Here is a 16,385-nt window from a genome sequence, read left to right as displayed (position 1 = left end):
CAGAAACCAAATCAGTCCCATTCCTAGGAACTTTAACCAACAGTAATGTTGACAGCAGCGGCAATAAAAGAAAGAGCATTGAAGATGTAAACAGTCCGAGTAAATGTGAGATTAGCCAGAAATGGTTGCTCACAATGGTTACACTTACCTTCTATCTCCAGATGTCAAGAACATACAAAAGGCTGGTACCCTGATTGTGATTCTTAGGGGCATGCAAATTAACTTGTACCTGAACTATCGGTCAGTTTAATTATGGAATACAGTTCTTGGTTGAGATGTGGGTCTTCAGGTGCCAAAATCGTCTACATGGTTGCAATTATGGGTGTGAGTTATCACTTACCTAATGTGAGTAGGCGATATAAACGAATACCTTAAAAAGAACATACATTGAATGCTGATCATTTGACTGTGGTGACCAGCAGCTAATTTACCTCTGCAGCCATTCCAAATGTAGACTATTGTCAAATGACTTCATCACAGTGTTCTCTTTCACATTGAGCTTAAAATAAAATGCATCTAAATTATTCAATCATATAAACATGAACATTATGCATAATCAAATGGAAAAGAACCCTCAAATAGTACATTTTATCCAGAGATAAATGCAAGCCCAAGACCACCATACTTCACTGATGAAAGAAGGACCATAGACATGTTAAGGTACTATTTATTTACAAAACAATTTGTCCAGAAGTACATTGCACCAAAGTGTTTCTGTGAGAATGTTTGGAATATTCTTCTTGAGAAGGTGAAGGTGAATATTGTGCATGTGATGGGTGCCGGAATAATGCCACTTGATTCACTGGTTCACGTAACTGAAACAATAAAAGCAACCGCAGTGCAACCCATCCACTGCTGCCCCATGAATGTGCCTTGCAAGTGTCATTTGGGGGTCACCCTTACGACTACAAGGGCACACCTGCTTAATGGTCTATACATGTTTCATCATTGGTTGCCTGTGCCATATGTGCATCATTCATCATCTGTGAACGAGGGTTGTCCGCTGGGAGCTGTATTGAAACCAACCAACTTGACATATGCGACGCGACAGCCGCCATGCACAAATAATGTTGAAGCTCCTTCGGCAAGCGCTGAGCTTGAACCAACTGGATTGATATACAAAGATCACTCTAAAAACGAGTACTTGGCTTTCCACCCTTCCACGGTTCCATCCTCTTACAGCTTAGGCTGATCTGGCAACATTACTATGGAAAAGGAATGTTGACTGCATTTCCATTAGGAAATGTACATTTGTGATAGGTACATGAACACGGCTAAGGCACAGTTCATATAAACATTCCTTTTGGTCTGAAACAATAGAAATATCTTAAAGGTTTCAAACAGTCTGCAGAAATTACGTTGGTAACTTTAATACTGATAAAAATTAATTTCTTTAAAATTTTAATTGCAAATATATACATAATGAGGTTTTGCTTACCACACTTCCTATCACATATCTTAATGCTGCGTTAAAAAGATTATCTTAAGTACGGACAGGTTTTCAGTGTTAAATAATGTAAGAGTTCTTTGTAAACCTGGAAAATGTGTATAGTTTATAGATGGTTGGTCCCATTCTATTACTAAAACCTTTCAAATCTGGTAAACAGCAAGGTACAGAATAACTTGATGTGGATCTATCCCAAACAACAAAATAAATAACTATATTTCCAATTTCCTTTTTAAAACATTGTCGAGTGTCTTAATGGACAACAATCACATTGCTGTCCACTTTCGGTTTGATGCATTTTTTTTAAAAAAAATCCTTCATTTCATTTCTTGTCCGTCTTCCAACTCCTGAAAAAAATGTCACTGTATTTCCAGAATACATTTTAGGGTATTAACTAAAAGAGTGAGTCTAAAAACTGGAATCCTAGGAAAATTGAAATGGCGACCAGAGAGATAAGGGAATGTAGCGTAGCGAATACACTAATCGTTACTGAGTAAAAGCATAAAAGAAATCCAGAATAAATATCGCAGTTAAAAAAAAAAGAACAAGAAAACTTGTGCTATTTAGGATTTCGAAAGTGCAGATTTTAAGTGGTGTTGGCGAATCCATGACCCAAGGCTACAGATCCAATTCCGCTACCAACTGGATGAATTTCCACTGTAGGACAGATGCTTCCCTCCTGATTGGTTGACTTGCACCCAACAAAGGGAAATCAAACAGTCAGCAGCATTGTTGCTCTTCCTTGACGTGTCGTCGTAATTGTTTTTCAGGCCTTTGGCAGAAGAACCATTCTGTCCTGGGTCCTATATGTGTAGTCTTTGAAATGTCAACAAGGGACCAAGTTCGGCCTCTGCAACAACGACACAGCAACAGGCTCCGAAGAGAGAAGTCCAAGTACTTGGATGCTGATTCATCAGCTTTCCTGAGAGAAAGACAGCAGCAAAACGAGCTCAGTCACCTACTCTCTGCTCCCTGGAGTTCAGTTCGACACACTGGAAATGCTCCTAGACAGCGCAAGGTACTTCATGATGTAACTCCGTTTGTACTGAATGCCTTTATCACGCTCAAAAGAGCACATTTTGTGCGTTATGAGTCTCCATCAAGTGGTGGCTGACACAGCTTGTAGATCCTAAACAAAAAGATATGCACCATTAATACACCAACAGCACAGACATATCTATCATATGCATTTGTACACTAACACATCACACATGCAGAGTAATGACAGTGAGGAAACAGAACTGCCAGAAATTAGCACAGTCATTAAAACTCCTCAACCTAGACAGTGATTCACAATCAGTTAACTGCCAGTCAGCAAGTATCTGCCAGGGAGAGGAGCATCAGCAGGACTGTGGTTGGGTATGGCTTTCTGCCATCATTGAAGCAAACATGCCTCCATGGCTGGAAGCATCGTGTGCCTGCTGGCCAAAAGCCAATCATGCCTTTTACTGTTGCTTCTGCCCTACATTAATTAACATTAATGAAGGACAGAGGGAAGATCCAGGAATCCTGCTGTCCCCAGCTGTAATGTGGCTTCTTCCTTGGGCAGAAGCCTCGGAGAGAGGCAATTCACATTAGCAACAGTGGCGAAAAAACGAGGGCACTCCTGTGTATGTAAAGACCATAGTGGTGGGCTAGAGCCCTCAGCTTTGGCTCAAAACTCTCTCACCACATGCTTACTGGGAGTGCACCCCCTAACCCTGACCCAATTCAGTACAAAACTTGTCTGGAATTTCCCCCAGAACACAAAGATCTCCAAAGCCAATGACCAGAGTGGGTAAAAGGAAGGAAAGGAGCTAATATCATTGGGACAATCATTGCCAAATGATCTTATTGACCATAAAGCTTGCCAATATCCCCACTTCTTGTTTGTAAACTTCCTGGTGCTCTCTTGCCTGCTTCGTGGGCCCATAGGTTTACTCAGGTCTAAACTATTGTTACTAACCTACTTTACAATGAATAATGGGCCAATAATTCTAAATGGGTAGTGCCAAAACAATGTATAACAACCCTGTGTACAATTATTTTTAGTATAGCCAATAATTCATAACTTGCTTAAAATAAATAAAGCCTATGAACTAGTACATCATCTTTTCAACAATGAAAGCAAACAATGAAAATAATGCAACAAAACACCTCATAGTAACTATTCACACATTCACTGAAATGTTAAGAGTGGAACAGCCCATTTCATGAAAACCATCCTTTGACTTTTTTGAAAAGCTGCGTGCTAAAGGCATTACGGACCTTGGAGAATTAGATCATAATAGTTATTGTCCCCTATGATTACATGCCCTTCCATGCAGGATCAAAGCTTTTTATCAGTTAGGGCCCAAAACATAGCTTTCTTGATCCATTCAATGGCCGGAAGTACACTTATTTGGCAGCTGCTTAATTTGTTTTCTTCTTGTAAATTTAATATGGCGTGCAAGTCCCAGATCGCCATGAAGGCGTATTGAGTTGATTGAATTCAGAGCATGCATGGGATATACCACAGATGTTGGGAGTTCTATTATTGACCTGGTCTTCAATTGTAAAGTTGTGACTAGCGTTTCAGGGGTACGCTTGATGACGGCAGTATTACCCCGGTCATCGGGATACATGGAAGCATGGCGTTAAAGGCAAACACCCAAGTCGCACATGAATCGGAGTTTGATATCGGTCATGTGTATAAGCAGTTTGATGGTGAAGGGTATGAGTGCCTTGTAGCAAACGTTTAAGTTGGGGAGACATGCTGCTTTTCAATCGTATGTTTACGTTTAATAGTAACAATGTAGCGTCATTGATCTAAGAGATAATTGATGAGGCCATCTTCTTTAGTGGAGTAGAAAAACAAGACTGTTGGGAGTGGCAAATGATTTTTAAACATTTTTTTAGGCAAGGTCCTTTTTTAGGTCATTTAATACTTTACTTCGAGTGTAATCAAAGGGTGGGAAAAAATAGATGGCAGAAGAGTACAACAGATTTAGCCTCTGACTGGGTGCCGTCAAATAAAGGATACCTTTCGCTTCCAAATTCATATGAACTAGTAGAAATGTGATTGCTTTTAGAGAGTTTGTTTTGTATTTTGGCTTAAAGTTACGTGTTTTCAGTATATCAGCCAAGCAGCAAGCAATGTGCCCTACCATGTTTCATGGTCACATATAACACTTCAGTGCAGAGATAGGTCAAATCAATTATTTCCATTTCAGTGTGTTTGGTTAGAAGAGGTATGCAACTGTTGAAGACGGGGCACGCTTTAAATTATAGTGAATAGAGAGTCTTCTTTTAAGTCAATGTGCAATTTCTTTTTTTTTTTATTTAAGCTTTATTAAATTTTCAGAACGCAAACATTTCAAAGCAGTTTAAAGGACCGGGTCAGATACAGTTTCCAAGGTAGATATGAGATAGAACTCCTATCCCCTCGCACTGGATGTATTTATTCAAAGACTGAGACAAGGCAGGTCACAGAAGCAGGACTGAGAAAAGGATAAGACACAGGTGGAAGACGGTTGTGCAAGGCCCCAAGGGTTCTGAAGTCTGCATCACATAACCTTTTCTTCCACCCAACACAACATAGTTTCATGTTGAGGTTCCATCATGCAGCCATTGCGCAAAGCCTTTCCGAATGTTCTCAAACCTCCAAGTTACTGACCCCATTTTAAGTCCCTGATGGCTTCATTCCATTGGGGCTGACAAGATTACAGTTCTGCTTAATATAGCATCTATCGTGCTTGATAAATGCGTTGATGACGCATCCCCAAAGGATATGCACTAAACTTCCATCTCCATCATTGCAGGCCCAACATGTTTTATTTTTTCTAGAGGCCATACTTAATCTTTCAGGTTTCCAGAACCTATAAAAGACTGCTGTATTTCAACCAAACTGGGGACGAAACAAGAGTGGACGTTTGTTTCCAGAATGTCCAACTTGTCTCTTTCGCTAAGCTGTCATTCGTCATCCTACCATTGGCCATATTGATCAAGTTCTAGCACCCACTGCCTTTCCTGTACATAAGGTCAGTAAACACACTGGGTGACCCTACTTCAGGTTCTGTCCCAACAGTGATGGCGGTAGTCAAGCAATCCGTGCGCTGCATGTCGCGCTTTTCTTCGGCTCCATCAAGCTTTTCTTTGGATCAAAGGAACCCGTAGCCTAGCTTTCCCCCATCCTGCGAGAGCCCGTCTACCCACATTATACCATATTGAATTCAAAGGGTGCAAAGCACTTTTCTAAATTGTGAAAGAGGTCATGCATTTGCCAGCCTGCCCCAATTCGTTCAATGCTTGCAGCCGAGTTCCCAGCCTGTATTTCATAGAGATAAACATGTGCCTACCAGAGAGTGGGTCTTTAGTCATACCAGTCTCTTTCATTGGGAGTGGATCTAGGAGCCTCCCTTCAATAATATTCCAGATCACCATATCTTGATCATGTAAGCCCTCCCAGATGCGACTTATGCTACAGGACTCAGTATATCTTCGGAAGACTGGAAAACCAAAGCCCCATTTTTTTGGTTGTTTAATCAGCATTATTCCTGAGCAGCTAGCTTTTTTCCCAGGCACCTACAGAAAACTGCTCACATCTTGTTGCAATTTCAGAATGTTTATAGTGACTTTCTAAGGTATGCATCTAAATACTTATAAGGCTTTGGGGATTACATTTTCCCATAGAGTAATATTGGATCTACGTGAAAATGTTGACTGCATGTCCCTGGCCCACATTCCCTAAAACCACAACCCCCCCACCACTTACCTTTACTGTGGTGCACCCCTGTGTGCAATGCTGGAATCCTTGTACCCCTGCTCCGTCAGCTCCTCCCACTTAGGGGGGGCGGTGCTGATGCTGCATGGTCCTTTTTTTAAAATCTTATCCCCGCTTACTTGAATGGTAAGTGAGGGGACACCCCCGCAACCAGTTACTGACCCCAAGGAGAGCAGAGGCGCGGTAATGGGGGTTGGGATTTTTGTACCACGCTCCGTCGCAATTGTAGTAATGTCGTCACAATGGTAGCAACATTATGGTACAATTTCGCAATATGTGTTGCTGAGCACCTTAAAAAGTCTTCCTTTCATTTTTCAGGCAATGTTGAGAAATTACAATGCAGCAGTTCCCTCCCTAAAATCCCAAGGTGTTTATATTACCTCTTTGTATACCAAAATGCACATACATCTACATGACACCCACAACAGTTCTTAGTAACCGGTGTGTCCTCCGTTTTATCGACATTCTTCGTGTATTGTGAGGCTGCCGCCTCTCCAATTACATTCATTCCCCTTCAGGACTTGCCATTTTGATTGAAAATGAAGTTATGGAGCCAGTTCCATAAAGGGGTCATGGAATGGAAACTTACCGTGGTGCAGATTGAGGCATTTGATCCATAACTTTCAGGTTTTTTGCAGAGATTTCAACCCTTGGTCCCTGGTGGAGAAAGGGAATGCATTTTAGATAAATGAATGTCAAATGTTCACCCAAGATACACAACCCACAGTATTAACATCTGTTGGTGCAAGGGAGCTTGTAAAGTGCATGGCTTTTCCATGATGGCCATCTATGTGAAATAGTGCATGTTACTTACCTAGAAATGGTTATTTCTACCACATACACTTTCCTATTTTCCATCTTCATAAACAGACTCATCAAGTGGCAGAGATCTGGGAACCCTTTCACACAGCATTGCAAAGAAATACCCCTCCCAGGAGCAGACCCGGAGTCATTCCTCAGGATTCCACCACACCTCAACGTCCAGCTTTCAGGCCTGAATGCAGGGGTTCTGCAACCAGGAGAAGGGTTGGGGAATGTTTACATGGAGGGGGTGGGGGGGCTACTGTCACTCTGTAAGCCAATTTTGGGCTTTCTCAGAAGGCTTTCTGAACACATCTACACTCAAGACTATGCTATGGTACCAAAATGGCGCAGTGGAAGGTCACAGGCAACCGTTTGTGCAATTATATATTGCTATGTTGTGGAACATTTAGTGATTGGACCATTTAGCATAGGGATAGCCTTGTGGCAAAGATTAACTGCGCTGTGTTTAACTCCATAGCGGCCAAAGAACACTTGGGTTGAAAACTAAATAGATGGTTTTGAATGAGATACTTCAATCGAATGTAAAAAAATTCAAGCGGTCTAGGAGACCTTGGACACGAAGGTGAAATTATACCAAATACAGAGAGGTAAGACCCAGAATGCACACCCTCTCGTCTGTTTTTGCCTCAATTTTAAACATCCAAAAGAAGGTATACTGAGCATGGGTAGTAATTCTACAAAATGTGAATGAGGTAGGAGGAAGGGGGGCCTTGATGTAGCAGTGATCTAGCCTGTCCAGGGACAATACAACCGTAGATGGACACGTGCAACTGGACTTGTTACCAGCACAGATGAGCACACTGGGGCAGGCATTTAGTTGAAACCAACAGGCCTTACTCACATAATACAGGAATCCCCATGTCTCAACATGAGTTGATTTAAGAAACACTTTCCGGCGAGCAGGAACTGTGATCATTGGTTTAGATGAACTTGAATGGTCACATCTAGGGTCTTACATGTATTGTTTAGAAACTTAGATCTAAAGGCAACGCCAGCAGAAGGTTGTGGATGGTACAGTAGATATAGCCAGTGGGGTTGAAAGAAAATGTGAGTCAAAAGTACAGATAACGGAAACAATCTTTATTCAGAAATCGACTGCTTTTGATACATGTTGATCAGAAAGTGAGAAAATAATTTGGCACCTATGATTAAACCGGTTGTAGGTGAAAGGGTCGAATGAAAAGATTCAAAATACAATTGTTTCGAATCAAAAGGACCAAAAACCCCAAAAATCTAATGCATTTTTTTGGGTCCCCCCCAAGCCCCTGTTTTTTGCCCAAAAACCACATTTTTTACCTATACCAAGCTCCCCAAAAATAAGATACATTTAAAAAAGGCATTCGATCCTTTGTTTTCCAATCCTTTTGAGTCGAACATATTGTATTCGACCCTTTTTCATTCGACGCTTTGACTGGACACCGATTAAACCACCCACAGAATATATAAATCCCCCTTTCAAATGCTGAGTCAGCCCACTAAAGCAAAAAGTGTCAAATCAGCTGGGGGAGGGCAGCTCCCCTCCGCATTGCATCGCCAAAACAAGCACGACCTAGGCATAGCCGCACGATTTACATGGAGTAATGGAAGGAGGCAGGCAGGGGAGCATGGAGGCTAAGAAGCTGTAATATGGCTTGAACCTTTAAAACATACTTTAAAACCCTCCTGGCCAAGCTGCTACCGTTGTACCACACAACGACAGATTGCAAATGCATGCGTCACAGTGAGTTATCAAAGAAATAATCACATTAAGCAACACTGGCACACTCTTCACTGAAAATGATACACAAAAAGTAGGGTAACCCCTTGGTGTGAGTGTGGGTTCAGGGTTAAATACAGTCGAAATCAAAAAAGAAAAGGGAAGCCACACTTTAGGACTACTCAATTATATGTCCTTATTCCTTGGAGTTCGTCAAGAATTGTTCTGTGCGCAAACAATGGCCACAAAATATAAGAAAGGATGGAGATGCCTCTAATGGATCAATACATTTAATTGTAACAATATAATAAAGACAAATAAAGACAATTTTGTAAAGAGTGAAAAAAACTATTCTTGGATTGTAACAATTACATATACACAACAGACACAAAATCAAGTGCATAAGTAAATAATCAAAAAGAATGGAGGTATATCATTTTCACAGTTTTTTTGAAAATTAGGGGACACATAGAATCAAATCAAAGATGAAGACATTTGTGTTCCTATATAGTAAACTTTTTTTTAATGATCAGTACATGATCATTTTACTACTCTGCCCTTTTACACTCTTCACTGAAATCAGCAACAGAGCAGCACACTAAGTGGGCTGTTGCGAGTTGTAACCCACTACCAGATTTAAATGGGCCAAAATTACAGGTCTGACTTTTCAAGTTACGAATGTACTCTTGCCTTGACTGCCCAAAACAGGTTTCGTTTGAGATATTGAAAGGAACGCTGGGTCACAGAGTCGGGACTTTTAGCATCTGAAAAGGATCAATCATTATGAAAATGAAAAATTAAAAGTACACAGGTTGACCATAGAGAACGTTTCAGTTTCATCTGTGGGGAACTATCATTTAACGAAAATTACAGGACTTTTAGAAACCCGAGAAAAAGATTGCAGAACAAGCAAAAGATTCTAAAGGAGCATGAAACTATGATTGGAGCTGAAAGAAAACTTCAGACACAAAATAAACTAAGAAGGAGAAAGCAGCAAGAGATGAAAGAGAAGACACTGGCAAAAAGAAATGTCTCAATTCAAATAAGCGTCGAAAGAGAAATAAGGCGAAGAAAAACAGAAAATAAAATCCATGCAGGGATTTGGGAGAAGGGAGCGGCACCTATTTTCTGGATTGTGAAATACCTCTAAATGTAAGTAAAACGATAGTGAAAGTCACAACAAAGGTCAACAGCTGTATAAAGGTATGCTGCTCCACCACCATCATATCCCTTTACGATACAGTTCACATACTACTGTAGATCCTACTTCAATGTGTTGGGTCGATTGATCATCAGATGCCATGACGTAGTTAATTTCCTTGCCACAGTTATATAATCCAAAAGGTGATGGCGTGAGGTACCTAAGGGTGGGCTTCAGAGGAAATGTAGGCATCAGAGAAGGTATGGGCTGCAGGTCACCAATGGGTTATTGCAGAGAAATAAACCTCCAGGGAGGGGAGGAAAAGTATGGGCCCCTGGTATTGCAATGAAGATCATGAGAACGTCGGACATAGTGCAGGAAAGACCCGACCATATTAACTTTCAATGCATTATGCTGTTTTAATGTGGCTTAAATGGAAAAAGATCTCACAAACGCACTAGTGTGCAACAAAAGAGGGGTTTCATAAATTGAATATGGAGTGATGTTGAATTACATAGTCTGTTAAGTACAATGTCTCTGTCCATGGACTACTATAGGGTTCAATGATTGCATACAATCCTCAGACTCAAAGTGCCGAGATGTAAACTACATCCGTGTACTGTATGTTGGCTATGTTGCATAGTCCCTGTAAAGTGACAGAGGAGAGGTGGCGACTTGCGTGTTTTGGAAGTAGTTTTTAATCATGCTCACCACCAAAATCGACCATGAATTCTAGTAATGGTGGCATGATTAATTTGGCCAACATACGCTTTGCCTTATTGCTTCTTCACTACAATTTGGTTAACACAACGAGGCAGAGCATTGTTAGCATGCTCCACCAGTAGGGGCAGCATAAGTTAACATCTAAACTTGGTAAGATTCCTGCTACAGTATATGGATGAGTAGTTGCGGCAAATCCACTGTGCACAGAGAATTGAATGGAAATAACTGTAATTAGCACCTGAGGCTGGGGAGCCAATCAATCAGGTTGCTCGGATCGTGGGATAAATCTCACAATATCAGTCCATGTTCTGAGCAGCCTAACGACTGCTTCTCCCCTTGCCATCTTTCACGGCCCCGCCCACCTGCCCTTCTGCTCCCATCTGATCATAGTTTCCTCCCCAACTCACTACCCCACTCACTTTATTCTTTTGGTAGCAGAAAAATCCACTTCCACTGCTCCAGCCTCTGTCCTGGCCCAACGGAGGCCACTGAAATGGAAGAGGGGGCTCTACATGAAACCCCGCCCTTCAGCTCCATGTCGACCATCGTATGTATTTTGTTTGAATGAACAGCATGCCGCGAGGTGTCCTGTTCATTGAAACAAAATACATTGCGCTTAGCACCCTGTGTTTCCAAATTTAAAACCCTGGGTGCTAATAGCAAAAACATCTGATACGGCGGGCCAGAATGGGTGGTAATGGGACCGGTACCCATTTTCAATCATTTGGGGCCCCGGGCCGTTACCACCCGATCCAGCCTGCCAGAACGGGTGATATTGCTATATTAAAGGAAGATAGTTAAAGAAGGAGCTAGACTGTTGACGGACCATGATGGTAGAGGCGGCAACAGTGGGGTCAGGTCCATTAATATAGACACGTGTTTCAGTGCATGGTGTGACAAATCCCAGAGTATTGTCACTGCTTCCATGGGGAAGCCCCTTCCCATGAGGTCCGGTAGGTGAAGCCACTACACAAAAGTCCCCCTGGGGGTGGTACACAGTGGGTGGCTCTCATGCGTAGGGAAAACCTCCAAGGAACCATTGACAATAGCCTTGAGAGAATGCAGTATCCCCCCTCCATTTCTGTCCCCTCTCTCCTCTCACCCCACTCTGTCCCCTATGGTCCTGCACACCTCTATGTACCTCTCTAGAGTAGAGGACTTCAATCACACCAAACATACTGGGATGAGGAAGAGTGAGGCTTACCTAGGTGGAGTGCATATAATCACTGCCATGAAGAAGATCAACCAGAGAGCCAAAGAGCACAGCAGAACGAATATGGTACAGCTTACCAGAGGCAGCCCCCCAAATGAGGACTATGCAACTCATCAAGCAAGCTCTGGAGGAGCGAGGAACAGAAACGCTGGTTCTGTGGGGAGAGACTGCTGGAGAAGGGGAACGAGACGCTCTCGAGGAGGCACAAGGTCAGAGGCACAGGACCTTGTCTGGTGTCTGCAAAGGAGAAAACCCAACCGACAAAGCCAAAGAAAGAAAAAGCTAAGCAGTGGAGGACGCGAGACAGAGCATACTGCCTCAGAGCATGACGCCGACCACGGAAGCCACAGTGAAGCCCTGCTTCAATCCCAAGACAAGTCAGAAACCGCAATAGCACTTCCTAGAGGTAGGGAAAGAGTCGGGCTGGCTGGTCGGCCACTGAGGGGGGCCAAAGAAAGAAAAGGGACACATACTAATATCTGGGTGGCAGAAAGGTATAACAGGGTAACTATAAAAGCTGGAAAGAAAGTTAAGATACATTCTATATGGAACAGTACCTGCCAGGAGAGTACACCAGGTCTGTTAAGTTGGTCATTAAGTGAAATAGGGACAGTGGTCCCACAGACGCAACATACCAAGGTCTGGGACCCATATGAAGTTGGGAAGCACCGCCAGAACAGTGTACCTGGGTCTGGGACCCACACGCAGTTGGGTAAGGCCTGCCAAAGCTGTATACAGGGGTCAAGGACCCACATGAGCCTGAAGAAGCACAGAGTTACGGGATTGAGGCCCAAAACAAGTCATGGAGGTCTCCAAATAATCTAAAGGGGTCTGGGACCCACACAGAAGAGAACAAAACTGCAGAACGAGTATGGGAAACCCAGCAACAGCCAAGAGGGATCTGAGAACCATTTAAGAAAGAAAGGTGCTCAGGGACCCAAACCAAGGGGCCGAGGACGCAGTGCATGTAGAAGAGATATTTTCTGGAATTCTAAGATCTACAGTCCAGTCTGGCAGTATAGTGAACCAGACTTTGTGCTACATTTATAAGTTGGAAAAGGAACATGGGAAGAGACTCCACCCTGCTCCCCTGAACTTAGGAACTTTGTTTTGTGCTTTTGGAAACCTACAGTCAAGTCCGGAAGGATAGTGAACCAGGCTTGGTGCTACATTTGAAAGTTTGAAAGAACATAGGAAGGGACTCCTCTCTGACATTTGAGAACTGTGTTTTGTAAACGTTTGGAAGAACAGTTAATAGCAAGAACTATATCAACCTTGGAGATAGCAGGACAGAACAAGCTAACCACACATCTGCCACCCAACACCAAGAAAATAAATGAGCTACAAGAATACATAAAAAAATGTTCCTTCCAGGAAGGGGAGAGACATGCTGCTAAGGACCCACTTATTGCCAACAAATGAGATTTTGGCCATTCGAGGCAAGTCGGAAACTGTCTCTTGCCGTTTCTGTAAATCACAATAAAAGGAAACAATCCGTCATTTACTCCTAAAGTGTACCGCAAACCAACATATAAGGAACCGATACTTAAGGCCAACCTTTACGGACTTCATCATTTCGGACGAAGAAATATGTTGGTTTCGTCTGATTGGAGGCGACAAAACGAAATGGCAAATAGCCACATACAAAATACTGTAAGCTGTAAGCTGGGCACCGCAGGCACACTTTTAGAGAGTCAAACTCTTTTTCTTCTTCTTTTTCTTTTTCCTTCGCTTCACTACGCCAAATGCACGACAAAAATTCTATTTTTGTAAAAATCTTTTGATTAAATACAAATAAAAATAAAATAAAAAAATAGCAAGAACTTTTAAGTGAAAGAATCACTCCTTGTCTTTTCTCATCAAGACCCGAACAATCAAATCCATATCCAGAGTGAGAGAAGTCTCCTTCTGGATCAAGAAGTTAGCCAGTTTTCCTTAGTCCAGAGTGCAAGTGACGGAAATAGGTTTGGACACAGGACGATGGACACTATATTTTACAGGACATCGTGACAGAGTCCTTAGTATTTTTGTAGAGGTAGGGCAACCCTTCAGAGGTTTTCCTTTTCTTTTACAAATAAACATCTTTGCCAATAAACATGTCACCACTGTGTCAGACTCTTACTTCTGCAGCCTCACAATGGGCACACATTTATTGTACTACATACTTAAATATGTATACTTTAAAATATAGAATTCAGTACAACATATGTTAAAAATGCCTAAATGTCACTATGTATGTTCACTTGGAAGAGTAGAAAACGTTTCTTAAGTCAATAGAGAATGTAATAACAGCATTAAAGGACTTGCCTGCTTTCGCATGATGTCTGTGGCTTGCATAATGCATTTTGGTAATAATCCGTGACTTCGCGCTAGAACTGCTGCTTGTTCCAGAGACACGCTTAACGTACTCCTAGAAAAAAGACATTTAGTAATAGCAACATTAAATCCATATCTGGATAATTGCAGGACTGTAACATCCATACATTTAAGTTGTTTATAAAAGTCTGCGAGAATGATTGCAATGATTCAAATGCTATAAGTGGATGGGAAGGATTAGAATGCATATTGCCCATTCAACGTACTCAGAATGTGTAGAGCAAGTGGATAAGGACATGGTGCCATGAGGCGAAGTGTCACAACCGTTTTGGGCCACTGCAAAATGTGTGGTTGGTAATAATTCAGCCATGGCAATCGTGTTTGGCCACTCTTACTTTGCACAGGCTAGGTTACGTGAATGTATCTTTTCTAGGAACTTCTCATTTGAAAGAGTCACAGGAAAAATACTTTGAAAAAATGTAGCCTAGGCAAACCAAGAGTGCTCAAATATAATTTTATGGTGCAAACTACTGGCAATCAAATATTTTCAACAGGCCAAACACTTCTGTGCAATCCAAGCCATGGCTAGTAACATGGTTAAACTAATATTTAAAATTTCAATGGCTGGCACCCAGCCAGTGTGGCACACCTCCAGCAGAAACCATTTGACTACGATACTGGTTTGTGACCCCATTTGTGGGCAATTTATGTGCTTACTAGTCCAAGACTTTGAAACTTTAAAGGACACCTTTTAACTTAACTAATAGCAGAACCAGTGTTACGCTTAACTTGCACAGAGTACCCCCACTAAGATAGAATAGGAGATGGAATAATATTCTGGGCAGACTTTTCAAAAGGGTCTACCACACAAGATCCACTAAATACTACACTAAAGAAGGCCTGGCAGAAAACAACATGCACCATATGGTCTACAAACAAATTGCAACAGTTAAAGCAACTTTTTACAAAGAATAATAATTCCTTTATAAAACTCTAAACAATAGTAAACAGATGTGCATGCAGGTCCATTGCTTAGAATAAAAAGGTAAGGCAACATATTTCAACTTTCTGAACTATTAAACCTTAATTAAAACAAACATTTTCTTTATACTTTTTTACGTTGACAGTAAAAATGTTGATGAAACATGAAATAAGATTGACTTGTTTGTTATTATTTATGACTTAAATAGGAAGTTGAGAAGTCTCCCTAGCCCCTTCTGATGAACGTTGACATCGGAAACGGGTAGAGTGCACTGGAGTGCCTCTCAAAATTTCAATGGTTTTATTGAGAAATTACTTTCCATTTATCAATATCATATTAATGTACATTTCACCTCTAAATGAAAACATTGTTACAGATAACCTTTGTTAAAAAAAAGTCTGTCGATATGGATGAGTAAGGGATAATTGTTCTCAAGTTGAAATATGTTGCTTTGCATCTGAGTTATAGGCAATACACCTGTATGTAGTACCTGTTTAAATTAATATTAAAAAGTGATTTGGGTGATATTATTTAAAGATGTATAAAGGAATTATTTTTGGTATTAAGTGACTTTAATTGTTGTAATTTGTTTGTAGACCAGAGGGTACACAGAGTGTAGCCTTGCCCCTGACAGAGTTTTCTATCAGATGTTCTTTATTTGGTGCTTTAATTGGGCCCGCCAGCACAGCCCGTAACCTCAACCATGGACATGCAGAAAGCACTTCACACTAGCCCATCCAAAAACCTACAAATATGATGTAGGATTTACAGAAACAAGGTTGACACGCGGATACCTTCAGTCAACAAAATATGTGTAGCAAGATGAAGAATGAAAGGTCTCAATAAGAGCACAGTGGTGGGATCTTACCTCTGCATTCCAGTGCCACACATAACGATCTGACATGCCCCAAGTCGGTAACAGAGTTCGGAAGAAATTGGTAAGAGCCCAGCTCCGGATCCATTGCTACTAGAGAATCCTGGCTGCGCGTGCTTTGCGTTTACATAAGACTTCATTAGCCGACAAAGCTCGTCCATTGCATTAATGGGACGAATAAGCTGTAGAGCAAAACATGAATATCAATCAGCCAATATGTTAATGAAAACCATTACAGCTCTCAGTACAATATGAGACAATCCAAATTACATAACACAATCAAACATAAGGCAGGTAAACGAAATGCACATTAAGTGCATCACATAGGACTAGTAAAACAATGGTAAACATTTCTTTAAAACACTTGAGCACTAAAACTGTGCAAAATGAAATACATAGCAAAATGTAGTGATGCCTGCTGACTCTC

The 16,385-nt window shown here is 41.5% G+C and overlaps 1 protein-coding gene across 1 annotated transcript in view; it reads right to left on the bottom strand.

Annotated features, from left to right (window-relative positions):
* Window positions 1-649: 649 nt before the first annotated feature.
* PREX1 (phosphatidylinositol-3,4,5-trisphosphate dependent Rac exchange factor 1) overlaps window positions 650-16,385 on the bottom strand; it is a 1,235,108-nt gene continuing 1,219,372 nt past the window's right edge. Inside the window, exons 37-40 of the mRNA XM_069651281.1 lie at window positions 15,953-16,140; window positions 14,094-14,196; window positions 6,778-6,845; window positions 650-2,576 (exon numbers count right to left, since the gene is read on the bottom strand). Coding sequence (XP_069507382.1) covers window positions 2,534-2,576; window positions 6,778-6,845; window positions 14,094-14,196; window positions 15,953-16,140 — 402 coding nt within the window. The 3' untranslated portion in view covers window positions 650-2,533. The remainder of the gene's footprint in view (window positions 2,577-6,777; window positions 6,846-14,093; window positions 14,197-15,952; window positions 16,141-16,385) is intronic.

The sequence above is a fragment of the Ambystoma mexicanum genome, chromosome 3p, assembly GCF_040938575.1.
Source record: "Ambystoma mexicanum isolate Mex_15411 chromosome 3p, UKY_AmexF1_1, whole genome shotgun sequence".
In the NCBI taxonomy this organism is placed as follows: Eukaryota; Metazoa; Chordata; class Amphibia; order Caudata; family Ambystomatidae; genus Ambystoma; species Ambystoma mexicanum.
Note: the sequence above shows the minus strand (reverse complement) of the source record. Positions and strands in the feature narration are given on the sequence as shown.